The sequence below is a fragment of the Poecilia reticulata genome, linkage group LG11, assembly GCF_000633615.1.
Source record: "Poecilia reticulata strain Guanapo linkage group LG11, Guppy_female_1.0+MT, whole genome shotgun sequence".
NCBI lineage: Eukaryota > Metazoa > Chordata > Actinopteri > Cyprinodontiformes > Poeciliidae > Poecilia > Poecilia reticulata.
The window spans coordinates 3,345,856-3,372,896 of NC_024341.1; the positions used below are offsets into that span (position 1 = coordinate 3,345,856).

The window sequence follows — 27,041 nt, forward strand, 5'->3', positions numbered from 1 at the left end:
AGGAACGTCAGGGTGAAGGAGCGACGCTCACTCGCAAGTTCCTTCATCTGTAAGTTTTCACTTCTGAGAAACTTAAAACTATAAATTCCAGAAAATCCTTTAGATTTAATCAAAATAAAAAATGTAAAAAAAAATAAATAAATACAGTGAAGCTTAACGTGAATGATCCAAACAGCACCGAGCTGCTTGCTGTCTGTTGAACTGTTATTCAGCACCGCGGTCAGCGCCCGGGCTGCGCGCGCGCTTTCATCATCTTCACCTGCGGAATCACAACAGCGCGCGACCAATTAAACCCAAGTGGACCCCTCTCCCTGCACGCGACGGGAAGCGGTGGTCACAGTGGGAGGGGTCACGCGCATCCACTGGGGAAAGAAAAAAATTAAATCAGAAAAAAAAAAAAAAAAAAGCCTGAACTGCTCAGACCTGAAGTGAATCGTGACACTCGAAACAGAAACACAGACGTGAGGAGCGACGCCCACCGATCAGATGGAGACGTTCAAATGTGGAGCTCTGAGCGTGAAAATGTGAGCAGCTTGTGACGCGTCGGGATAACTAAAGCCATTTATTTATTTATTTTTATTTATTTCTTGTCTTTTCCTTTTTGTGTTTTTCCTTCCCTTGAACACTCGCCGAGGCGCTCAGCTCAAAGTCCGGCCATCGGGAGCTTGTGGATGTGCGCAACAGAGGATGAGTGGCGCTGCGGGCGCCGAACCCGCACTCCTCATCCGTCCCGCTTCTTTCCCGAACCTGGAAAGTACTTTTCTCTTCAATTCCAGCCTGAGCACGACCTGAAACTCAACACCTCGAAATCCGAGGAAGCTTGTCAGCGCGGAACCTGTTGTTCAGTTGGGGTTTTTCTCTCTCCTCCTCTTCTACAACAAAAGTACCTGGTTAAAAACTCGCAATAAACTAAACTGTTCGTTTCATCTTTTCCCCCCGACTCCATGAAAATCTACATTCTAACATTTTCTCCCACTTGCTGCTCTCTCCTCCACTCTGAGAGCGACTCGTGTCGTTTGGAAGAGTCAGCACATTTGGGATGAGGACGCTCTGTGGAAGCGGGGAAGATTCGCGGATTTCATGCAGAGGAAACTGATTCCCCCGCTCAGCAGCAGGGAGAATGGTTAGGGGGGGGGACGGGTCGCGTTCAGGGTAGAGGAGAAATAAGAAACTTAAAGCCGGGAGGGATGAAAAAATGACAAGTTTTAGGACATTTTTATTCAGATCACAGACAAAGTAAGAGAGGAGACACGGAAACAAAACTGAAGGAAATAGAAACAAATATCAACGCTGCTTTGTTTTTCTTTTATTATTATTATTATTAAAGACGTTTTTAAGGATCCACACAGCTTGTTGCGGAGGACAGAGCGACCAACAGGCGATCCGAAAAAGCAGCTTGTTGATGGCACTGCGCACCGGGAGGACTTGGTTCGGGCAGGTCTTGCGCAGGGTCTCTCGTCTTCAGGGCTCTTGGTCCAGGCGGTCCAGCAGTCTGTTGTGTCTCTCCGCGAACCAGGAGCAGGATCAGGGGCTCTGCCACCGGGACCACTACAAGGCGGGGGACTTCGGCGCCCCCCGTCCCCACGGCGCCCCCGCCTCCGGGCGCTGCCCACGCGGCTTCCCTTACGCCTGCTGCGCCTTCCCGGGTCACCCGAGGGGACATGAGACCCTCGGCCGCCGCTTCCTGTCGGCCATGAAGCGGCAAAACGTGCGGACCCTGTCGCTCATCGTCTGCACGTTCACGTACCTGCTGGTGGGGGCCGCCGTGTTCGACGCCCTGGAGTCCGAGTTCGAGATGCGCGAGAAGGAGCAGCTGGAGGCCGAGGAGAAGCGGCTGCAGGGGAAGTACAACATCAGCGAGGACGATTACCGCAAGCTGGAGAGCATCATCATGGAGGCCGAGCCGCACCGGGCCGGGGTGCAGTGGAAATTTGCGGGCTCTTTTTACTTTGCCATCACGGTCATAACCACCATAGGTAAGTCTGAGTGTGTGTATGTGTTTTGGGGGGGAGGAGAAATGGGTGTGTGTGTGTGTGTGTGTGTAATATTGTCACAGCTGCTCAGTGGACTTTGCATGAAACTAAATCGAGGCTGCAGGACTTTACGTCACATCACAGAGAACCCAGGCAACAAATCTTTGCATCAAGTTTTTTTTTTGCGAGCAACATGTTGCAGCCAACCGTCTCAGGTTTGAACGCATCGGACAACGTTTGCGGGCGTAATTGCGGTGGAACATTCAAAGCAAAGGACCGAGAGATTAGTTGACTTCACCGCAGAATCTTAACTTTTTGTTTTTCCCTCCATCCAGCCCGGCGGGATGTGGTGCTGAACGGACAGCTCATCTGAATTCAGCCCGCAGGCAGTGGCGTCACCAAGGGGGGGTGGATGGGGTGGATGTAATTGCTTCTTAATTTGCTGAGTCCCCTCACTGGTTCCCTTCTGACTAGACAGATAGTCACGTGTGTAGTTTATTATTTTAGTGTGAATTTAAGAAAGGAGGGAACAAGCTTCAGTGATGTGCAAGTTATTTATTCATTTATTTGTTTATTAACACAGATTATTAATTTATGATCTGTCAGAGATGGAAGTCTGCAACCTCAGAGAGTTCTCACACCTGAACGTGGGAAAATTTCAGCCTTTGCTGCATTTTCAGCTGCTGTGGTTCTCTTTCACACTGAACTATCAAATAAACCAAAACCTTAAAAAACCTGTTCCCCTCCTCACCTGTGGTGGCGCTGAAGAACACACTAAGCTTCCGTCTATGAACTGCAAACAATAATGGAGTGGTGTCAGATTTTAGCAGTTGTAGGATTTCTCTTGTCTTTGCTCTTGCATTGGTTTGGGTTGTATTTACCCATCATGCCCTGCACACCAGTCCGCTTCCTGCTTTCAGAGCGGTCTCCAGTCCACTTGGCATTCACATATGCATTTAACCCGCATCGTAATTCACTTCAACCGAACCGAACCGAACCCTGGGTTTTTAGGCGGACCATAATTCACTTCTTTGGTCCTCATCAGACTTCGATTACGCGGTCAGACCTTCTCAAACCAAACAGAGTTTGATGGAAAGGGCTGGGCGGAAAACACCTGTAGACTGGTGAAGTCACGCTTTATTTTTTTAATCTAGATGAGCACAAAATCAAAGTCACTCCTGGTATTAACTCAATTTATAAAAAATGTTTTTATCCCAGATATTGGGGTGTACCATAACACCGGTGGATCTGTTTGATGCCAGTGGAAAAAATTAGATCATTATGTCATATGATGACATCATTGAACTAAGCCTGACCTGCTGTTGTTTACCAACCGCCATTAAAACAGAGAAGCAGCTGGTGGGCTGTTCTGCTGTCTGGACTGAATTTCAGAGTTGGCTGCAGAAGCGTTTTGACCGCTGTAGCTCCTGAGCCCGCTGTTACCTGGCTGCTGCGCTCCTTTCGTCACAAACAGAAAGGTCAGTCTTTGCGAAAGAAAAGAAAAGTTTCTGAAACACAGATGTCTTTAACAAAAGTAAGTAAATAACTTGAAGCTTACCGCAGAGTTCAGGTTTATGAAACAGGAGGAAACATTTCAGTCTGTTATGTCTGCACCCGGTTTATTGGAGGTGCAGGGAAGCGACGGCTAATCAGAGGAAGCTAGCTAGCTAGCTGTAGCTAGCCACTTCTGCTAGTCTTTAGCAAAAGACTAGCAGAAGTGGCTAGTCTTTAGCAAACGTGCTTATAATGTGCACTTTTGGCCATTATGAATGAAAAAAAAGAAAATAATTTTTATTAAATTGATGTTTGAGTTAAAAAAAAATGAGGGGCAAACATTTTAAACATCTTGTAAAGCTAATATTCTGTTGAACCACAGCAGTCTGCTTCATTTTAGGGCATTAAATATTTTTTATTTAACTGTTTTTTATTGGTCAAATGTATTTATTTATTTATTTAATGTCGTCTGAGGCACTGACATTTTGTATGAATTTATATGTGATGATTATATTTTGTCTTCTAGTGAGTTTATAAAAGAAAGCAAGAAAACAACAACGCTATTTTGAAGTTACATATTTGTTTATCCAAGTTTTTTTTTTAAGTGGGATGTCATCTATGTTATCATTATTGAGGTATTTATAAAAATATATTGTAATTGCTTTTTTTGGGGGCTGGGGGGAGATTTATCACCCACCAGAAAGAACTCCTGAACTAGTGATTCTTTATTTTTTGTGTCTGCCCTGTGCTCTTCCCTCTTAGCCATGGCAAGATGTCCGCTCTTACTTACCGGTTCTACTCTGATTCCATTGTACTATAAAAAAAAACCCAACAGTTTTTAAAAAGACAGCAGCCCAATTTCAAGGAATTAAATTACAAAGTCAAATTTATGAAGTCATGCTTGATATGTAATGAGTTAACATAGCTATTTGATTGTGCTACAAAATGGCATATCAAGGCTGGAAAACACATAACACGGCCTCTTTAAAATAATTCTTTTTTTTTTCTTTTTTTGTTTTCTGTGAGTGACCCCCACCAGGGCGGCCCCTTTGAAAGCTTCCTGGTAAGCGGCCCTGGCTCCAGGCAGGCTGAGAAGAGCTCAGCATCCGAAACCTGACCTGTTTGCTTTTTCACAGCCGGCGGAGCGTGTTCACGCTTCGTTGTTCCCCGCCACAAACAAGTGGTGTGAGCGGGTTGTAAATGAAAGCTGCTTCACTTGGAGCATTGATCGTGTTACGCCTAGAAAACCTCTTTTTTTTTTCACTCCTGTATGATGCCTTGTGACATCATTTTTTTTCTTTGATGGATAAAAGTTTTTATCTTTTTTTTTTTCTTGGTCATCAACTTGTTGTTTTCTTAAAGTGAAGGGACCAAATTCTGATTGTCTGAGCTGATAATAAGGAAATAAAATCCAGCTGGAGACGTTTAACAGGACATAAGAAGTATCAGCCTTTAGAGAGGGCAGTGGGTGCAGGAGGAAACGGGAAGTGGCGCCGCGGCCTGTCCTCCCCGTTCACCAGGCAACACTTGACGGGGACAACCGTTCGGCGCAGTGAAGGCGAATCCTCTGTTGTTTCTAGGTAAAATTTGTTGTAATATTCATATTTTGGGACTAGCTGAGGGCACATGTGGACATTTCCTGCAATAATGTTTATGAACAAGCTCCTGTGTGACAAAAAAAACAAAACACAAGAGTGAAGTCAAAAAGGTCAGGAGCAGAGCCCCACCGGTACAGAGGAAGGTAGAGCCACTTTCACACTAGCTGTGTTTCCATTGATGATATAATTGTGCAACTTGGAATTCCATTAATTCCATTAATAGAAATTTAGCAATTTAGAAACAGGCTCATGTTTTTTAAGTTTGAGGATTTTGTGGTTTTTCAGTCAGATCAAAATGAATGTATTTCAATGTGACTGACTGTGTGCAACTGTGGCTCTGTGGGAAGAGTAGTCATCTTGTGATCGGAAGGTTGTAGGTTCGATTCCAGCTTTCTCCTGCCACACTTGATCCTACTGATCTGCATTCTGCATATTGGTGTGTGTGAATGGGTGAATGTGACTCTAGTGTAAAGTGCTTTGAGTGGTCAAAATGATTGGTAAAGTGCTTTATAAGTTCAGTCCATTTATCACTTTGCGAAATGGAAACATTTTTTCACATCAACAACCGGATGTTACTACTGGAAGAAATAACAAAGAAGACAACAGGAAGTGGTACGAAGATGACAGAGCAGCATGTTCTTTTGAATGATGCATCTCCTGAACAAACTTTTTTCACGTGAGATTTTAATTGTGTTTAATGGAAACAACACATTTGGAATAATTTTTTTTTTTTTAGGTTAGTGGAATAAAGTTTTGCACATATTTTTTATGGAAACAATAACTGAAGCTACTAAACAGTGAAGCATTTATTTAAAAAAAAAAAATCCTGTAGAATAGAGGGTCCATCTCAAACACAGTCTATTTGAAATGGGAGATGGGTGTATTAGGATTATCTGGAAAGCAGATTTGTCCCCTTTTTCTCGATCAGATTTCCCAATCATTATTTTGTGCTCAGTGTGAAATGAGGCTCGGAGGCTCAGATAAAGAACCAGGCATGCTGAGCTGCATGCTGGCTCCCAGTTTGAGCTCTCCTGTATCTGTGTCTGTCATAAGTTCGCTAATAAAAACCTCGAGGGCCTTTTTAAAAAAAATTTAATTCGCTGTTCAGTATTCGCCGTAATCAGTCTGTTCCCTGAGTATAGTTACATAACCTACTAATGGGGGACAAATTAGAGGTCCAACAGGTTGTTGAATACGAGGGATTAGTAGATTATTTATGTGGAAATTTCACAAGAGTACTCCACAGACTCAAATCAGAAGAAGTGTGTTACATCCTGTTTGCTTCATCAGAATGAATGACTGCAGATAATGGCAGGTGAACCTGGAAGCACAGAGATAAGTAGCTGTGCTTCAGTTACAAATACGTGCAAAACTTTGTCTAGATTCCACTTATGTTGAAAATGACACAATTTTGGCATGGCTGTGTTTCCATTAAATAAGAACATGTGAATATGTTCATTCATTTTTCTTTGAAAGAACATGCTCCTCCTACTACTTCCTGTCGTCTTCTTCATTCCCACCAGTAGTAACATCCCGTTGTTGATCACATGACTTGCTTGGCACAAAAAAGTTTTTCCAATGCAGTTTTGTGAAATATACAAATTTTGATGTGGCCAAAAAAACCACTTCTTCATAGCGCAAAAACCTTTTATTTAAAAAAGTTTCAGCTTTTTCGAGTTTGCCATTTTTCCATTAAGGGGTTTTATTTACGTAATTCCAATTTACACAATTATATGGTCAATAGAAACACAGCCAGTGTTCCCTTGCAGCTGGGAGGTCCTCAGTTAGGATCCCAGCTTGGGGCCTTCCTGCGTTGAGTTTCTCCCCGTGGGTCAATCCGGGTACACTGGCTTCATTAGGTAAATTAGTCTCTTTAAATTCCCCCTGAGTGTGTGTGTGTGTGTGTGTGTGTGTGTGTGTGTGTGTGTGTGTGNTGTGTGTGTGTGTGTGTGTGTGTGTGTGTGCATGGTTGTGTATTTTCCTGGAAGAACTGAACTGCCAACAAAGTTGTCGAGGTTTATCATTCCAAATGCTCTGCGGTCATAGAGATTTGGTGGAAAGCAATTCTAAAAATGTGTTAAACATTTTCAGTGGGAAACATGCAGCTAAGATGTGTGGGAGGTTGTAGGTTCGATTCCAGCTGTCGCGTCTCTATGTGTGCCTTGATGTGGCTCTTAACTCCAAGTTGCTTGCATACTGTATTCATGTTCCAGACGAACATCAACCCTCAACATGAGGCCAGAGCTACAGTGTATCTGTTAGAGCTGACTAAACAAAAATTTGAGTTGTTACTCTTTCCAATTCACCACTTTACCATTTTGTTCACTTATCTGCATAAACACTGATTATTTGGGAATAAAATATCAATACTTCATCAGTCCCTCCAAGGTCAAATCATTTTAGCTGAATTAATTACGTAGCAGATGATGGCTAAAAGTTTACTTTCACTTTCAGTGACTGCAAACTGAAGTAGTTTTGTGAAATAATTTGGCTTCTGCGTGCAAAACCACATTAATGTAAGCATCCAAAATAAATCTAGGATGTTTGGAAAAGCTGACATTAAAAAAAAATTGATTGGTTTAACAGCACTTAGGAAATGTTTGAAACAACTTTGAACTTAACTGTACATGTTATACGAGTTCATGTGATACTATAATATTAGCCTGGCATGCTACCATGCTAAAGGTTTCTGTAGTGTAGATGATATAAGCATTATTTTTTACATCATAATGTTTTTCAAGAGCACTTTTGTGGCATTTTACCATTATGCACTATTTTGTGTTGGCCTCTTATATAAAATCTGACTTGAACACATTCAAGGTTGCGGTTGTAACGTGTTTAAATGTGAAAAGTTAAACGGGAATGGATTAATTTGTGTGACACCTCAACAGGTCTGATCGGATGACTGAAATCAACAGTTCAGGTTGTGATGGATGTGCAGGGAGTGAGCGCAGCGTCAACAGGCCTGTGAGACACTAATGGAGATCCTCAGTGATTCAACGGCCGTAATAACAGTATTTGAAGCAGTCGTTACTGTCGTGGTGTTTTCCCGCAGAGTAAGAAAAAACCGACTCGTTAATAAACCGCACGACTGAAGCTTCACGTTTACCGAGGAATTAAAACATCTGTCATGTACAGATGTACAGATGGATGACGGACCCGATGAACGCATGTTGTCATCCTGGATGGAGACAAAACTAAATGATGTGAAATGTTTTCAGGATCCGGCCGTCAGGGTCCTTCTCATTTGGACCGACCTGAGAGTCAACGCTGTTTATTCCTCATGATTAACTGCGCCAAATGTGCGACACTTAGTGATGAAAGCATGCGGTGTTCTTGCTGAATGCAACGTTCAGAGGGAGAAAAGCAACCCCGGTGCTCTGTGGTGTATGTGTGCGCGCCCGTGCGTGTGTGTGTGTGTGTGTGTGTGTGTGTGAGTGTGTGTGCGCGTGTGTGTATGTATGTATACACACCCCTGCCTCTCTCGTCCCACTGAGCCGTGTTGCCGGGAGACTAAAGACAGCTTAAAAGGTGAAAGTCATCCCTGCTAAATGTCTGGAAATATCAACATGTGGATATACCGCAGATATGTTGAGCTCAGTATATGACCGACTGAAAACCAGCACGTGTGATATTTCTAAAAAAGTAGCTTGCAGCTTTTTCTATTAAGATACTCCACAAGTAAAACCATACAATTTTTCTTTGTGTAATGGAACAAGATTTAAAGGCCAGTCAAACTCACCAAGGTTCAGGAGGACAAAGTTCTAATTTGCTACTTGTGCTTCAGTGTTCACAGCAACATAACTTTGTAATTCCTGGAAAATCTGTCTACTTATGAATGTTTTATGTAAAATATCTAAAATATTCTAAAGAAAATTCCACTCAGTAAGTTGAAATAACGAAGTGGAATTTTACGCAGCCAATCCAGGAGTGGCATTTATTTTCCATGGTGCTGATTGGCTGTACATCCAAGAGCGGAGGTAAGAAAAATGGCCAACATTAACTTCTGTGCTGGACAGTTTACACTGTGTGTGTTGATCCATATCCAGGTATGCTTAGTGTTTGTCCTGTTAATATATGCAGTGTAATCAGTCTTAGAAGGAGTCTCAATTACTCGTGGATTTTCGTTACTCGTGTGGCTGAAACGCTAAAACGTGAATATTGGCTGTACAGCTAACAATAGCTTGTATGGAATCAGGGAATGGAGATTCAGATTCAGCTTTGTTTTTTCTACATTTGTTATCATATTCTGCCTCGAAAAAATCTGTTTCTAATGCTGTTCCTTTTTAAGCTTTTTTTTTTTGCATCAATTAGCTGTGCTGCTGTGCTAATGTTAGCTTGTACAGGAAGAGGAAAGGGACATTCTGGGCAGAGTACTATCAATTGAGGCCCAGATTATTATTACTGTCGTTTTTTGGACTTAAGAAAATTTGTACATTGGTTACTACTGACTGAAGGTTAAGCTTGTTTTGGATTCAAAGTGCTATTTGACACCAAGTTAAATAGTCACTTCACTGTTTTAAGGAATTTGAACCAGAGATGTTTATATTGTTTGTGAAAAAACAAGAGATTTTTAAGACTTATGTTATCAGGAGGACAAACAAACAATTTTTGTTTTGGGTAATATACCTCCTTTATCCCACTGGGTCACACTAATATTAGGGGGAAAAACAAAAATAAACCAAAACTGTTTAGCTTACATTATTAGCTCTGTTTCCACTACAAATCTGTACAAAACTTTTTCAATATTCTGTTTATGTAAAAAAAAAAAAAAACTCAATTACTCAATTGTGGCATTCCATTAAATTAGAAATGCAATTAAAATCAGTTGTGAATAAGTTTGTTCACTCTAAGTCATAAAAAACAAAACAAAACAAAAAAAACATGCTGCACGAGCAGTGTCATCTTGGGTAAACTTTGAAAATCCAGGAAGCTAAACCTTTGCTTGCAAACGCAGCACGATTATGTTTGAGTATTATTACTTATTGCTTTAATTATGCAGTGCTCTTCAAGAGAATGATGCTCTCTCACAGATGAATTCATCACCCGTCCTCTCTACTAAAAGCGCTTTGTGAGGATGAGTCAGCTGTTGAGCCTTTGTTGCAGCTTTTGTGCCAGCACCAGTTTCCATAACACTGCAGAGTGAGCGACTATCGGTCCAGTTCAGCTCTTTCTGCAGGTGTCCAGGCCCAGCCTGAATCCAGTTCATGAGGCAGTAAGAGGAGAGGAATACATGTGTATTCCTCTCCTTTTTAACATGTACATGTTTTAACATGTTAAAAAGTACACAGATGGGCGAAACTATCCCCTTTAGATAATTTGCCAAAAAGTATAACAAGTATATGTGGAAAGACGCCATCCCCCCTGCAGTCCTGCAAGGATAAGCAGGAAAATCTCCAAATCTATCAATAATTAATATGTATATAAAAGAAATGTGAGTTTATTTAAAGTAATTCATTTAGAATTTATGCTAAAATTTGCCTTTCAACTAAAGCTTATACAAAGTACCAATAAAGTCAAGATTAAAAGTATTTTTAACCAAACTCAGATCTGCTCAGTAATGAATAATCAAGTGAAATAAACAAACTGTACAAAAATGGACCAAAAAAATCTTCAAACTGTGTGGATGAATATGGGAATCTGAATCACCTAGACCTGTCAGCATTCAGAACCAGAACCACAACAGGAAAAAAAACAAGTCAATTGGTCCAAACCTGGGTTGGATCACCACTCATAGCAGAGTTTTCCACAGTTTATCATAAGCCTGGCAGGCCACCAGGCTTTGCTTGTGCCCCCACCAGGCTAAGCATTGCTTGTTTATTTATTACAGGGCTTTATTTTCTCATCAGTTACAGTGACAGCAAAGACGGGTTGACGAGTCTCTTTGGTGAAACTGTTGGAAGTAGCAACATAGTACGGTCAGTATGTGAACACTGAGGTAAGGTGTCTTTTTTTAATTTATTCACCTGAACCCTGTAACCACTTCCTGTCTTTAACGGTCCTAAAGCTTCAGTCACTGATAAAAAATAGAAAAGGTTTGACATTTTAATTAGGATGAAACAACTAGTGCAGAACATCTATATTTATTTTAATTGTTTTTTTTTATATATACATTTTGCCTTTTCTAAGGCTTTATATTTGGTGTTTAGGTATTGCCAGTAATGTCTTCCAATAACATAATTACGTGGTAATATTTTCAATTTCCCATCGACTTTAATGTTTTTTAACATACAAACACGGTTGTTGGATAACTGCTCTAGCACCACTACCACCAGGCTCAACAAGTCTTCTGGGGTAAACCCTGCATACTAGTTATTTTCTAGCCTTGATGGAGCCACATGTGAGGAATTAGAGGTTGTTTTTGATTCCAGGCTCAAAAGAACCTGGAAGTTCTTGTATGTAAAATGTTTCTGTGTTAAGTATTTCTATAGATCTCTTTTGAAATAAGAGGAAAAAAAACAGAAACATTTTGGGTAACATTTAACTGCATAAATTGACATGCAAGTGACTTCAGAAACCTTCATTTTCCTCCGCTCAGTTGATCTTTTCTTATCGGATCAGAAACGCAGGATTCCTGACCAGGTTTGTCAGGCAGGTTGTGGATTGTGGTTTTTCCCAGGCTGGTTTATTTGAACATAAGCTGAGTGAGCGAAGAGGAGCACACACAGTCTGCTGTCCATCTGTGCTGAATCCTGACGGTGACTGATCGCGGAGCTAGAAGTACAATATCGCCACCGTTACGGACATTATCCCCCTTTGATTTTTCCTGGAGGGCTGCGGCGCTCATTCACTCCCTCCAACTGTGCCGCTTTGATTTGTTCATGCTCTCATTTGATCATCAGAAAGCACATCCATGCAAGGGGTCAATACGCCTGCTCATTCCCATCACTTAGTATGGATTATACAAATCTCTAAAAGATCACGGACACAGAAGTTCACATCAATTTGCTGCAGACAAAAAGACTGAGCGTGTTTGGAATGCTGGTGATTTTCTCATACAGAGCGGCCTTGAGTGGCAGAAGACCTGTAAATGGAATGATTAGTGGCTCATGTTATGGTTTTTATGGTCTTATTTAAGGTGCTCTCAATGAAGAAACCTTTTGTAAATGTGCGCTCTACTGATCAGGGAAGACATTTGTGATTATTAAGCAAAGCAAATGGCACTAATATGACCAAAATCACTTCTGTCTGGAAGTTAGCCACTGCAGGCTGCTAAATATTGCAAAGCTTTTTTTTGTGTTTTGTTCTTTTGTAAAATGGATCTCTGGGTGCCAAAAACAGCTGCTTCATAGTTAGTTTTTTTTTTTTTAGGATGCGTCATGAATGTCATGAGAGATATTACTGAAATACTGTTTAAAGGGGCAGTATCATGTGGTACATAGTGCCATTTTACGCCACAATCAAGTAACGATTTTACTTTAAGTTGTTAAAAAATTGCTACATCAGACATAATTTAAAAGAATTTTGACTTCATTATTTAACACCATAAAATTGGGAGTCTCGTTTTTCAGACACGTCATTACGACAAGTCTTCTCATGCCGTTTACAACTGTTTGTAGGAGTGTTAGAGTGACAAGGAGTTTGTATAACGAGCTGAGCAGACGTGCAATTCCAGCAGGTAATTGCTTATTGCTGCTGGGTAGTTTGTAGGAGCTGAGTTGGGGGGGAGGGGCTCTCTGTGAGGCGGAAGTTCAGCTGGAGGCTGCAGCTCAGGGGAGGAGCTTTGTAGAAATAGGCGGAGCTTTGTGAGAGCAAGTGTTTAGGCATCCTTGAATGGTTGCCACAAGAAATTGAAGGACTCCTCAAACATGCATAAAATAATCAAACTCCAGATATGTTTTTGATAAGGGAGTGACATTATAACATGATATAAAACTGAAAAAGTGGATTTTGTATAATACATCCCCTTTAAACTATTATTATAAGCCCCAGACACACCAGTAAGCTGTCAGTAGTATATTATTTTTGTCTTTATGGTTGCTTCTACGATATTAACTTTCACAGAAGACAATGTCACAGGTTAACTTGCACCTCACCCCATGTGGGTGTGTTTGTTTGGCTGTGAAACAGCATGATCTTCCTGTTTTCAGCAGCAAGCAGGGGACAACTATTGAACACGGGGTGATAACAGCCTTTTCACTGTGCATGCAGACAAACAACAAGCATATTCGGGGAACAGCTGACTGGTAAATGATGGACTTTATACTTTTTTTCTAGCATCATTCGAGACTTGTGGTCGACATTAAGCTAAAGGGATACTCAGCATGTTAATGAGTCTAGACTGCATTTCATTATTTAAGAATTATTCAACCTTTATTTGTGAAAACAAGCTCCTAGTATGCTTGAACACCTTCTAATAGCCTCATCTCATCTTCTTTTTATGAACATTATATCATCTCTTTCTCCTTCTTCTCTTCCATCCCTTCATCTTCCGTCTGATCTGTGTCCTTGACCTTGAGATTATTGTCAGTTTTCGGCTTACTAGAATCATACAGACATTTTTTGGATAATTGCCTCCATTTTTACAGCCTTACAACCATGTAAGCAAAGGCAGTAATAATTTCATTTCATTGAAGATTTTTTTTTATATATCAGTCACCATTGCAACATTTTACGTTGAAAAGCAATAAATAAAGAAATTATGTTTTCGGTGATTATTACATGTTACCAAGCATGCTAAAATGCTGTGCTAGTTAGATGCAAAGTTGCTAAATAGTGCAAGATGTGACTGCACCTTACCCACACTTTGCTCGAGTAAACATGAACCTCAGCATCAGAGCATCAACATCATTAGCTAGATGTGTTTAAATTTGGAAAGAGACTCGACTGAAGACATGCAGTTGGTCTGCGGTCTGGAAAAAAGAAGTCATTAACATTTTGCAGGGAGTTTGATGAGAAAACAAACACGTATGAACATTTTTATTTGTTTGGATTAAAAAAAGTGCTGGAGTTGATGTGAGCAAGAAGTCCAAGTCCAGCACCGACTGCACCTGTGACCTAACAAGGGCTAAGACCAGTCTCTCCAGAACCTTCACATGAGCTGTGAGGACCACTGGTCATCAGATTTGACCTTTTACCTTTACAACTGATTTTCTCCTGAACTTTTCAGATGGTCCTTGTCGGACTTTAGAATGAGTCAAGTTTCCGTAATCCCGTTGTCGTGTTTAAATAATGGAGACTCTTTATTCTGGTAGTCCTTGGACGTTATCTAGGTTTCCTTCTGGTAAAACACTCTTCTTATTTTTTTGCTAACTGATTTCCTACTCTCATGCCTTCTCTTAAAGTTAAACATGCACAGCCACAACAATCGGTGTGTTGCCGGTTCGATTCCCACTTTGTCCGCCTCTGTCATTGTCAGATTTACTGGTGGCGTCGATGCATGGCAGCCTTGCCGCTGTCAGTGTACCCCAGGGCAGCAGTAGCTACTATAAGTAGCTTACCACCGTAACTGTGTGAATAACTCAGGTCCTCTGGACTTGATAAAGTGCTGTTCATGTACTTACCATTTACAGCCTCTTTCTGATTAAGACAGCAGTTTTACGTTTCCAGCAACAAGAGTCATTTGTAGGTCCTGTTATGAGACTTTAGGTTTTTTGATGACTACTTTTAGCATCTTGCTGTCTACTTTCATTAACAAAGTATTGTACAGCAATACCTGGGTATGTCAGCAGTTCTTTTAACTGTCCTTCATTTGTGGAATATTAAAATATCAAATGGAATGACTGATTTCTCAATATTTTGAGACGTCTGTAGACCCTTTATTAGACTCACAAGCTGCTATCATCTTTCTGAAAAAATGAAAAACAAACTAAGCAAAGATCATTTAGGTACTGCTAAAGTCGATATTAAATATTCATGTTGAATAAAGTTGCTGTAGACCAAAGCTTTCATAGAGTATCTTAAGACTTTCAAGACTAGATTTGTAAATTAGATGAAGATTCCCCTCTTGTCCTCACCTCAGCACCTGTTTTAGATTACCTATGTGCATCTATCCAGTTTCTCCTGTGATTAATGGAGTGCTTACTGGTTTACCTCTCTTTATATTTTATTTTCAGGTTCCCACTTTTCAGATCAGATCTGTGGTGTAAATGAATATTTTGTGCTTTGGTTACCTCTAGGCTGTAATTTCTCATAAAGTGGCTCAAACTTGCGCTTGTGTTTCCTCCGAAAATGAAGAAGATTTAATGTTCTGTCTGATTCCTTTGAAAAATGATTGGAGGCATTCACCCCAGCTGCACCTTGTAGCGAGCAGATTATTTTCACTTTGCTGGAGGGTCTTATGGGGAGCTTGATGAAGGTCTCTACACAGATAGATGGCAGCGTCTTCCTGTGGTGCTCAGGCTCTTTGTGATGGTCGCTCTGGAGCCGGCTGGTCTGTTATCACTGCTCAGAGGGTAAACTGTACACACAAGGTCCCAGCATGCAGCACAGCTTGGCCCTGTGGCTTTACCCAGAAAAAAAACAAGTGAAACAGGATCATATTATCCAAAAGACAGTTATATAAAGTGTATTCGTTTTTCCTGTCTATCCTCATCTTAAAGGGGAATCTTCCTGTTTTACGTTGAAGTTAACTTTTTGGTCATTGGGACTTTTGATCACATGAAAAAAAGAAAGTCTTAATAAAGAATTTAGTTAATATGTTTGAAACCAGACAAGCAGGCATATTCCAGCTGAAAAACTTCAATGATACAAACTAATATTCTGGAAGCCTTGTATTTGCTTAGAAGTGCAGTTTCTCTTTGTTTTATTCCACCTGCTACCGTATACTCGCTTTTTAAAAAATATATATACTCGCTTTTTGAAATCATTCATAGCTGGAACAGAGAGGCCTGAACTGCCTGAGTGTTTGAAGTTTTTATGCTAAGCGACTTTTGTCATTTACAATATTATAAGAGGAAAGTAGAGCCCTGCTTTCCTCCAGATCATGTGAAAAAATTTGACATTTTGTTGTTGGCATGTTCTTGTAAATAATTTTTTACAATTGTATATTATTTTTAAAAATGTCAGATCTATTTTTGGATAATATTTAACTTAATTGTTTTTAATCTTATTCCTGCATGGACAGTTGTGTAGTCCATCAAAATAAACAAGCATCTAGTAGATATCCTTTACTGGAGTCTTATAACCAGATTTCCTTGCAGTCGGGTATGAAAGGAAAGCAGTAGATTCCCTAAATCAGCGGTTGTCACAGCAGGTTGTATTTAGTGGTTGAGAGGAGATATTAAGCAGTGATATTCAGCAGTTCAGTGAAAACCCACAACCACACCGGTACTCCTCTGTGCTTGTCTTGCATTACTTTGAGTTGGAGAGATGAAAATGTAAAGTCCATCTTCCACACGCTCCACAGTGACCTAAGCTGTCTTAAAGGCAATTTTTCTAAAACGGAACAAATTGTCCACCTATAGGGAACAAACTGCTGCTCGGTATGAGACGCTGTGTGGCAAGCAGAGAAAAAGTCACAAAAACTGCAAAGGTGCAAAAAGATGAAAACACATAATCATCAGCACCAGGTCACACTTTCCTGTATAATTATTCAGTTTTTAATTTGTAATATTCAGCTTCATACTTTATTAATGTAACTTCATGAAGTTTTAAACGAGACCTGTTATAACTCCTGTTTTGGTACCAAATTTTGTAGTTATAACAATTTCTTTCAGTTTATTGTTACTTTCATAAGGAATGATGCACTTGAAACATCATGTAGTAATTCTAAGACATTTATTAATTCTATGAATAAATTGAGATTTCTGTATAGCCGTTGTTGGTGTGACATTTGGCATGTAGTCACTGTTACCCCAACAGAATCAACCATAAGGCCAGCTCTGACTGTAAATCTTTTTTAAAATAGGTTCATCTGGGCCAAGGTGTGCTTTTCCAATCAAACGCTTCCACACTAGTGAACTGAGTTTACCTTTTTGCTGCTGAAATGCAGTAACTAATGCTGCTGCCTGTGGAGCTGGTTATTTTCCCTTCTGTCATCTTTGCATCTTTGTTTGTTTAAAGCAGCAGGATGCAACTTTTATACAAAAATACATTTTTGTTTTACGTATTTATTGAAAATGTCACTATGTCGAGACAATCTGTAAAAAAAAATGAAGCTTCTCTGCCTTCTCCTAGTGCTTACTAGAAACAACCAATCAGAGCCAGGAGGAGGGTCTTAGTGCTGTTAATCACTTAGCACTTTACATTTGGTGCTGCTCATCCCCACCTCTCCTCCATTTTTGCTCTCTGCTATGCTGCACCTAGCAGAACAGGTTGTGAATGCTAAGGCTAGTTAGCATAGCCACCGATGATTGTGGATAAACAGTTTTCCTGTCATGGTGAGTTGTTTCTCCACTATTAGCACATTTAGCAGCAAGTACATGAGCTTGATTAACAGTGCTAAGCCCCTCCTCCTGTTCCTCAAATATCTGTACATTTGCCTCCAAGTTGAAGTTCATGAAAAAGGCCTGACCTCTGCTGCTGCACACATAAATAAATAACCTTTTGTCATTTAACTTTCATCGCTTATGTACATTTAATGTAATGTGCTTTTGAATTATAAAAAAATATTAATGCAGTAAACTTCTTTCAAATATGAATAACATTTTCTCTTTGAAATCCCTGCACTACATCACATATAGTGTTTCACCAGATTCTATGAAAGCTGAAGATTTGACTTTGCAGCTGTAAGCATTTCAGTTCATGTCACATGTTGTTTAATGCATAAAATATTCAGCGCCATGTTGGAGACTTCCTGTTTGTTCAGTCTGAGTTGAGATGAGGCAAACAGATCTGATGAAACTCCCTCGTCCTTCAGAGAGCCGCTAGGCGACTCTGGTTTGTACAGCTTCATAGTTTTAGCTCAGTTTCTAACCTGGAGATTAGCTTAGAAGTAGGCCTGTCGCAATAAACGATAAATCAATTAATCGCACGATAAATTAAACCTATCGACCTCATTTTAATTATCGGCTTTATCGTCTCTTCCTGCATTTCTTTTTCTTTCTCTTGATGACACTGAATGAAAAAAGGCTCAGCTCCGGTGCTCTCCACTGATCTTCCCTTCCTCATTACACCGTGTGCGCCGGTGTAATGTCCGGCGCACACGACACGAGTTGTCGGCCGATTGTTGGCCCATAATTTCAAAACCTGAGAGACCACACATTAGCCGACAGAAATCCTAGGTATAACGGTTCGATCGTGCTCAATTGTACCATACCATACCATACCATACCATACCATACCATACCAACTTTATTTATAAAGCACTTTAAAACAACCATAGCTGATACAAAGTGCTGTACATTAAAACACAACATAACAAAAAAATAAAAACTCTTACAGTTTAAAAAAAAACAAACATACACTTTAAAACTAGATCCTGCTGGAGTTGAAAGTCAAATAAAATAGATGGGTTTTAAGACGAGCTTTAAAAGTGGACAGTGAATGGGCCTCTGACCTGCAAAGGCAAGTCGTTCCATAACTTAGGACTCATGACAGAGGAAGCCCTGTCCCCTCTGAGCTTCCTTCTGGATCTTGGTGCCTCCAAGAGCAGCTGATCTGCTGACCTGAGAGACCGATAGGATATGTAGGGATGAAGAAGCTCAGAGAGGTAAGCCGGGGTAAGATTATGCAGCGATTTAAAAACAAACATAARAATTTTAAAATGAATCCTAAAATATACAGGCAGCCAGTGAAGTGAGACCAGGACAGGGGTCACATGCTCCCTTTTTCGAGTTCCAGTCAGAAGTCATGCAGCAGCATTCTGAACCAGCTGCAGATGTGAGAGCAGCGACTGACTGACTCCCAGATAAAGTGCATTACAGTAATCCACCATAAGGCATTGAAGCAGCAGATGATTCAGAGTCAATAATTTTCACTGAAATTGTTCTGTCCTCCAGGTAAGACCTGAACCATTTAAGAACAGTGCCATCAATACCTACAACGTGGTGTAATCGCGATATTAAAATGCCGTGGTCTACTGTATCAAAAGCAGCAGTTAAGTCAAGTAAAATCAGAATCACATGCAAGAAGGATGTCATTAAAAACTCTTATTAAAGCAGATTCTGTGCTAGGAAGAGTTTTAAAATCTGACTGAAAAACCTCCAAAATGCCATTGGCATCTAAAAACTGTTTCAGTTTACAGTACACAATTTTTTCTAAAACCTTAGAAAGAAAAGGCAGCTTTGAAATAGGCCGATAATTAGCCAGAACAGTAGGATCAAGGCCAGGTTTTTTAAGCAGTGGCTGCACTACTGCATGTTTAAAACTAGCAGGGACCACACCTGAGGACGGACTGCTATTTATAATTGCAAGAACAGACTGCCCTATGCTAGATAAAATATCTTTAAAAAATCGTGGAAGGACAGGATCACGGGGGGAACCTGATGGCTTAATGCGGCCAACCACGTCCTCTAAAAGTGAGACAGTCACAGGCTCGAACTGAGTGAAAACAGCAGAGCCAGGGACCAAAACAGAGGGGTCAGAGTCAGGAGCTGAGATAAGAGCCCTGATACTACCAACCTTTTCAATAAAGAAACGCAGATAATTATCACACATGTCAGGAGAAGCTTCCAAACAGGCATTCTGTGGAATATTAAGCAGAGTCAATGGTGCTAAATAAAACATGTGGGTTATGGCTGTTTGAGAAAATGATATTTGCCAAATATTCCCTTTTAACCTCTTTAACCATGCTCTGGTAGAGACGCCAACAGTCTTTTAAAATCTGAAAAGTAACCTGTAGTTTATCCTTTTTCCACCTTCGTTCAGCACGACGACATTCCTTCCTTACACCACGAGTTCTGTCATTAAACCAAGGCTCAGGTTTAAGCCTTGGTTTTTAATGGAGCAACCGAGTCCAGGATGGTTTGACAGGAAGAATAGAACCAGGACCAGAGCTCTTCTGTATCAGAGTTGAGGAAGTCAGATGATCCACAGAGCTGAAGAAAAGCAGTAGAGAACTGAGTGGCAGTGGAAGGGTTAATAATCCGACAGCAGCGCGAGTTTTAACTGCAGTAGGTGTCAAAGTAACACTGAATAAAACAGGCAGGTGATCCGATAACAGAGTTGATACAACAGCAGCAGATCTTTAAGGTATTGTGGTGCTAAACCGTTCAGTGATTTATATACTAGCAGTATTTTAAAGTCTATTCTCTGAGCTACAGGGAGCTAGTGAAGGGACTTTAAAACTGGTGTTATGTGCTCCATCCTCCTGGTTTTAGTGAGAACACGAGCAGCAGCGTTCTGGATCAGCTGCAGCTGTTTGATTCATTTGTTAGTCAGACCTGTGAAGACGCTGTTGCAGTAATCAATGCGGCTAAAGATAAACGCATGGATGAGCTTCTCTAGATCGTGCTGAGACATAAGTCCTCTAATCCTGGAGATGTTCTTCAGGTGATAGAAGGCCGACTTTGTGACTGTCTTAATGTGGTTCTGAAGGTTCAGGTCAGAGTCCATCACTACTCACAGGTTTCAGGCTGATCGCTAGTTTTTAGTTTAAAAAACTGAAGCTGTGCATTGATTCTAGTTCGCTCATCTTTAGGTCCAAAGATAATAACTTCAGTTTTGTTTCTGTTCAGCTGGAGAATGTTTTGGCACATCCACACATTGATCTGTTCTAAGCATCTTGGATGGGTTCAGAGTCACCTGGTGACATCGTGATGTAGAGCTGTGTATCATCTGCGTAGTTATGGTAGCTAATCTTATTTCCTGTTATAACCTGAGCCAGTGGGAGCATATAAATATTGAAAAGAAGGGGTCCTAGGATTGAACCTTGGGGTACCCCACATGTGACCTTTGACCTCTCTGATGCGACGTTTCTGATTGAAACAAAGAAATCCCTGTTCTTTATGAAAGATTCAAACCAGTTGAGCACTGGACCGGAGAGTCCAACCCAATTCTCCAGTCGATTCAGTAAAATGTCATGGTCAACAGTGTCAAAAGCTGCACTGAGGTCCAACAGAACCAGCACTGTGGTTCTCCCACAGTCTGTGTTTATATGGATGTCATTGAACACTTTTACAAGGGCCGTCTCCGTACTGTGGTGAGCACGAAAACCAGACTGGAAGGAGTCAAAGTGTTTCATTCTTGTTAGGAAGTTATTTAACTGCTTTTTCAATAATTTTGCTGATGAATGGGACTTTTCTTTGGAATATAATTCAAAATTATTTATGAAAAATTTTCTAAACTATCCAAAAGAAAATGGCAGCTTGAGAAAGTGAAATACCTGCTTAACACGCTATTGGCTGGCATTTGCAAAGCAGCCAATCTAGGAGCGTCAGTCATCTTCACTGGCACTGATTATCTTGTACCCCCAAGATGATGACCTTTATTTTGCCAGATTAAAAACTGGGTGGAGATCTAGAATCTTTTTTACAAGAGGTAATAAAAAACATAATTATCAAACGCAATGGCAGCTAAGGCTCTCGTCTTTCTACAGTCTTTTGAGTGGAGATGAGGATTTTAGCTTAAGCAGTAGGGCTTAGCTGCTATGATGTTGATGCAAATTAAGGTATTTTTGGTGTTTGAATTATTAAAAATGGCAGGTAAAAGATTTTGATACCTGAAGTCCACTGTATATATTAAAGTTAATGTTCGCGTAATGACAAAATATTAAAGCAGGTAAATAGTAGGGCAGCTTTTGCAAGCCACTGTATCTTAAAGCTAAAAACTCCAAAGTAAACCTGCCTCACATTTCAAGAGGTGACATTTGCCTCACGTCATCTTTTGGACTCGGGTTGCAGTTCGGTTTTTCTGCAGCCTGAGCGTGTGAGTCAGCGCCACAGCCAAACTGCTGGCTGCTTGTTCTCGCTTCTGAAGCACCAAAGAGATTCACAGTTTCATCCTATTATGGACTTTCAGCGTGCTCCTGAACGTACTCGCTCAATTTGTTAATCTCTCAAAGAAGCTACATGTAACACCGCTGGGATGAAATCCTGTGATTTACGTCCTGTACATACAGAACAGCAGCAGCTGATGACCGGTGCCGCTACCACTTGCTGCTAATTCAGCCCAGGCAGTGATGTTCTCTCTGTGATACACTCCCACATGTTCTTATCTGTACCACTTTATTCCATCTGCAGTAGGAGTGGGAGTGTGTGGTCCTCCTGTATGAGTTATTGCCGCTGAACAGCAGCATGAAATCAGCGTCGGCGGCTTGTGCTCAGTGTGCGGTCCGCTGCTGTCTCTGATACACAGTAGAGCCTCTGATACTAAATGCGGTATGCCTGGAGGGAGGAAAACAAATACAGGGTGACGGCTCAGTGACAGAAGAATAACATTGTCAAGACAGCAAAAAAAAAAGCTGTTGGGATGTGAGCTGCAGGTCTCAGTGTAGTTTGATGATAAATGATTATGCACTTGATCTGTTCTGAGCTGTATGGACGGCGTATTCGGACCGTTGTAGGTGGAGAGAAAAAAAAAAAGGAAGAGTAAATTTCTGGCAAAAACTCGGTAGGTTTGAGATTAGTCTCAGAAATGTTCTAGAAAAAACTTGGAAATTTCAGTCTCAAAAGTTGAACATTTTCAGCTCTTGAAAATTTTGGAGGTTTTGGAAAGTTTAAGTTTTTTTCTAGAAAATTTGAGTGTTTCTTAGAAATGTTCAACTGTATATTCAAATTTGTAGATTAATATCAGACATTTTCTTCAAAGACTTGGAAATTTGAGATTTTTTTGCAAACTTTCACTTTTTGATACCCTTAGAAATTGGCTGAGATCTGAAAATTTCAGTTTTTCTTGCAAAGTTTCGACTTTTGATGCTCAGAAATTTCCAAGGTTTTTCTAGAAAATTTCTGAGATTAATCTCAAAACTGAGCTTTTTGGCTGAATTTTACCCCTTTTTTCTATTTACAATGGCCCTAATACATCATCGTACAGTTTCTATGGCTAGCTAATTCTAACATTTTTCCATACAACCTGCTGGAGGATAGATACGGTGTGCTTTGCTTTGGGTTAGCTTGTATGTGTAGAACAATAACTGCTCCTCAGATCTCCCATAAAAAACGACTTTAAGTATTTTACATAAATCTACAAGTCTACAGTTTTAGTCAGAAGGTTAAATTCACAAATCATGGACATGAATGTCAAACCACATTAATTATTTGGAATGTATTTGGTAGAGGTGGGCAAATCGATCCATAATATTGATACCAATTTAGTGGTAAGATTGATGCTTTAGTTTCAGATTCCCTCTTGCAATTTTATTTCATTTTTTCTATTATAGCTTCTCAACTTTAACTTGAAAAAGATTTTGTTTTGATTTGCTCACAAATGATCACTTTTTCACATTTAACACAAGTAGATATGTCGGCTGATTTCTTTTGATCTTCCCATTGTGCTAATCAAGAAAGCAGCATGCTTCAGGTGTGACTCATATCGACTCCAGTGAGTCAGCAAACCCATCAGAGGTTTAGTCCTGATTCTGAAGAAATGTGTGCAAACTATTTAATTCCAGGAAAGTTACAAAAAAATTTCAAAAAATGTTTTCGCCACATTTTCTGGCATTTAGCAAATAGAAATAATTTTGGTAATTCTAGCTAAGCGAAAACAAAAAAAGTTTGGTCTCATTCAACTTTAGACAATGAGAGGAAATTTTTTTTGTGTCTTTTCATTCAGCATATGTAAATATCTGGTTCCAACTGGATGTGATGCGGAAAAATTCATACTGTCGAATTCATTTGGGACCAACCTGAAACCATCTGTTTGGTTAAACAATCAATATTAGAGACGTGCCAATCAGGTTTTTTCTTGGCGATACAGATACCGATCACCCATGGGGGCCGATCACTGATATCGATCACATAATTATATAATTTTTTTTTTTTTATCATAAACACTACCGGTTACATTATGTGGAAAAAGGAACCATGAATTCACCTTAATTTAGACAAAAACTTGCTTTTAATAACTTTTTCCAAGAAGAAAACTAAACAAAACAGGCATTCTACAAATTGCACTACATCACTATCGGTAATATTATCTTTAACAGACTGATAACATATGAAGGCTCTGAAGAGGCTAAATAATGCAAAGAGCCAAAATAAAACCTCTCAACATTGCCAAATAAATTCAAGTATGAAACTTAACATTCAAAGGCAAATACAGGATCCATTACAATAAACAATCCAGAGTTACTGAATGAAAACTTCCTGATAGCATGGCGGCTAGCTGATTACTGCTAGTTCTGATTGGCTGTTTCTGACTGAGCGGAGTAATTATGCAGAACAGGGAGGAGGCAGAGAGATCGATTATTTTTTCAGAGATTATCTGTCTCATGTTAGGACAGCGAAAGTTTTAATACGTATGTAAAATGTATTTTTTTAAGTTAGATGCTGCAGCTTTAAACAGAGGTTCGGTGTGAGAGTCACTACCATGTGGAGCAGAAGCGGCGCTCCGTCTGAAATATTACTACCTGTAGCGCGTAGCAGCGGTTCAACAGCGAGAACAGAACCACATCGCAGTTTGAAGACTTAAATAATTTTGTGGGTTATTTGTTTAGCTTTCTGACCGTCATGCTAATCCGGGTGAGTGTTTGTAGCTGTGCGCTGCTTTACCTGCCATCTGATCCTCCATATGTCTTTTTTACTGCAGTGAGCCTCTATGTAGCCAAACTCAGTCAAGTATGGCATTGTTTTTATGTCGTATTAGCTTCGTTGTGTTGATGCATTTTGACGCGCTTCAATTTTCCGCTGAAACACGCAAACGTCCCCATTCACTCAGTGCGTTATAGTTCAACATCGCTTAGGATTTGTTGCTGCACGTTTGCGCAGTGTGAAGGAAAGAGGAGACCAGCTGCACAGGTAGGCTGCAAAATGAGATGCAGGTGATCGGTATCGGCAACAAGAGCCAATGATCGCTGATCACCGATCATGCACTTTTTCACGAAAATCGGCCAATTATGATCAGTGCCGATCGATTACAACTACAATGTAATTGATTTCAACTACAATTACATTGTAGTTGAGATAATTGTAATTTCAACTACATTTGCACTTTGAATTGCCTTGTTGCTGGAAATGTGCTATATAAATAAAATGACCTTACCTTACATTTGATCCTTAAATGTATAAATTCTGGGAATCCTCATATTTACTTACAAATTCAGGTATGCAGCCAGCAGATTCTCAAAGTCCTATAAAAGCCACTGAAGCGTGAAGCGTCCATACAGGAAGCAGGCGGAAAGCTGTGCTAAAGTTTACAGTGTTAGCTCCTCTGCTACAGAAACACTGTAACATTGAGCCTGAAGGCTCCTAACCCGTCCCAACTTAAACCTGCCTGGTTGTCGTGGGAGTCAACAAAATCACAGAGCAGTCGACTCCATGTCTCCATCTTTCACCGTGGACAGATAACCAGAGGGGACACGGCAGGCCAAGTGATGTCACTTTTCTCTGGGGAGGCGACTTCATGCATGTGTGTTGCTTAGCAGCACTCAACGGCCGTATTCCTCCATGCAGGGCGGCGTGTGTCTTCATTAGATGAGGCCTAACGGGGGGGACACGGTGCGACAAACGGGACATCTCACAGTCCAGTCAGATGCGTCTGAGTTGTAACCACACAGTGTTAAATGTGTTTATGCTGATGCTCACTGCAGAGGTTTAATTGACATCACATAGTAGAGGCAGAGGCAAGGGCGTAGGAACAAGTCTATCATTGGGGGGACGCATATCGGAAACCTGATAGATCAGTAAATACCTTGAGCAGAAATGTCTAACAATTATGCCATCAACACATCAGTAATGTGTTACTCTAATCTGACCCTTGTTTCAGTAACAAGTACTCTAACATGTTACAATCCAATAATCAGATTAAAGTTATGCACATATCTGGTTCCAACTGGATGTGATGCGGAAAAATTCATACTGTTGAATTCATTTGGGACTAACCTGAAACCATCTGTTTGGTTAAACAATCAATATTAGAGACGTGCCGATCAGGTTTTTTCTTGGCGATACCGATACCAATATAATGACTGTCATTCCAGGATGAACACTCACTTTAGCATTTGCCTCACAACTAGCAAGATAAATACTCTGGTAGCACAGACAGGCTAACAGATTCTGATACATCTTATTGGTCAAAAGACATTTGATTATTGGTCAAAATGCATTGATATAAATTGACTGGTAATTGAACTGGTTCTACTTCTTTCTAAAACCAAAGTAGAAAACAGCTCATAAAATAGGACTCTGCAATTTTAAACTCAATACATCAGTTTGACCAACAAAAATAAAATCTAAAAAACTAGTTTTGTTCTTCTTGAACATCTCTCTACATCAGTGCAACAGTTTGATCTACAAAATAAATAAAAGTGATACTTTTCACGTCTTACAGACACCTTAGCTCCTCACTGTTAACTCAGTCTCACTTTCCAGCTCTGCATTCAGTAACTTACCAAACATGAGCCATAAAAAACACTGAAGCAAAAGGCCTAAATGTTTTTTTTCCCTGTTAAAAATGTAACTAAAATATCTACGGATATGTGTTTCTGTCTCTGCCTCCCTCTGACTCTCTGCAGCCTGATGTTCCTGCAGGGATTCATGGATTTACAACAGACACTACAGTAATGTACAGGATCAGAATGTGAACTAAATATAAAAGTATGTTTTATCATACAGAATGAGAATTTAAACAACTTAATTTTCAGATGTATACATTATTATACATCTCAACTCTATTTACTGTGTAGCAAAAAATTTCACTCACTTATTTTTAAACCTCTCATCAAGCACTTTTCTTGTCTCCTAGAAACAACATTATTTTCATTTGGAAATAATGAAAAAAATATTGAAACATTGAAAGACATCAACCTGACATCAGTCTTCACCTGTTCTCCTTTCTGGTTTTATTGAAATTAATATAATTTTTATATCTTCACACTCTGAAACTCCACCTGGCTCTCCTATGTCTTCCCTGACCTGCTCCTCTCATAATAAAATAGTTTAGTTTATTTAAAAATTAAAAACAGTTAATACATATTTCAATAAACTAAATGAAGACCTCA

General features: G+C 40.1%; 1 protein-coding gene across 1 annotated transcript in view; it reads left to right on the plus strand.

Moving 5' to 3' along the window:
• The first annotated feature begins 240 nt into the window (after nt 1-240).
• Nucleotides 241-27,041, plus strand: part of kcnk9 (potassium channel, subfamily K, member 9) — a 49,317-nt gene continuing 22,516 nt past the window's right edge. The window contains exon 1 of the mRNA XM_008421347.2: nt 241-1,976. Coding sequence (XP_008419569.1) covers nt 1,403-1,976 — 574 coding nt within the window. The 5' untranslated portion in view covers nt 241-1,402. The remainder of the gene's footprint in view (nt 1,977-27,041) is intronic.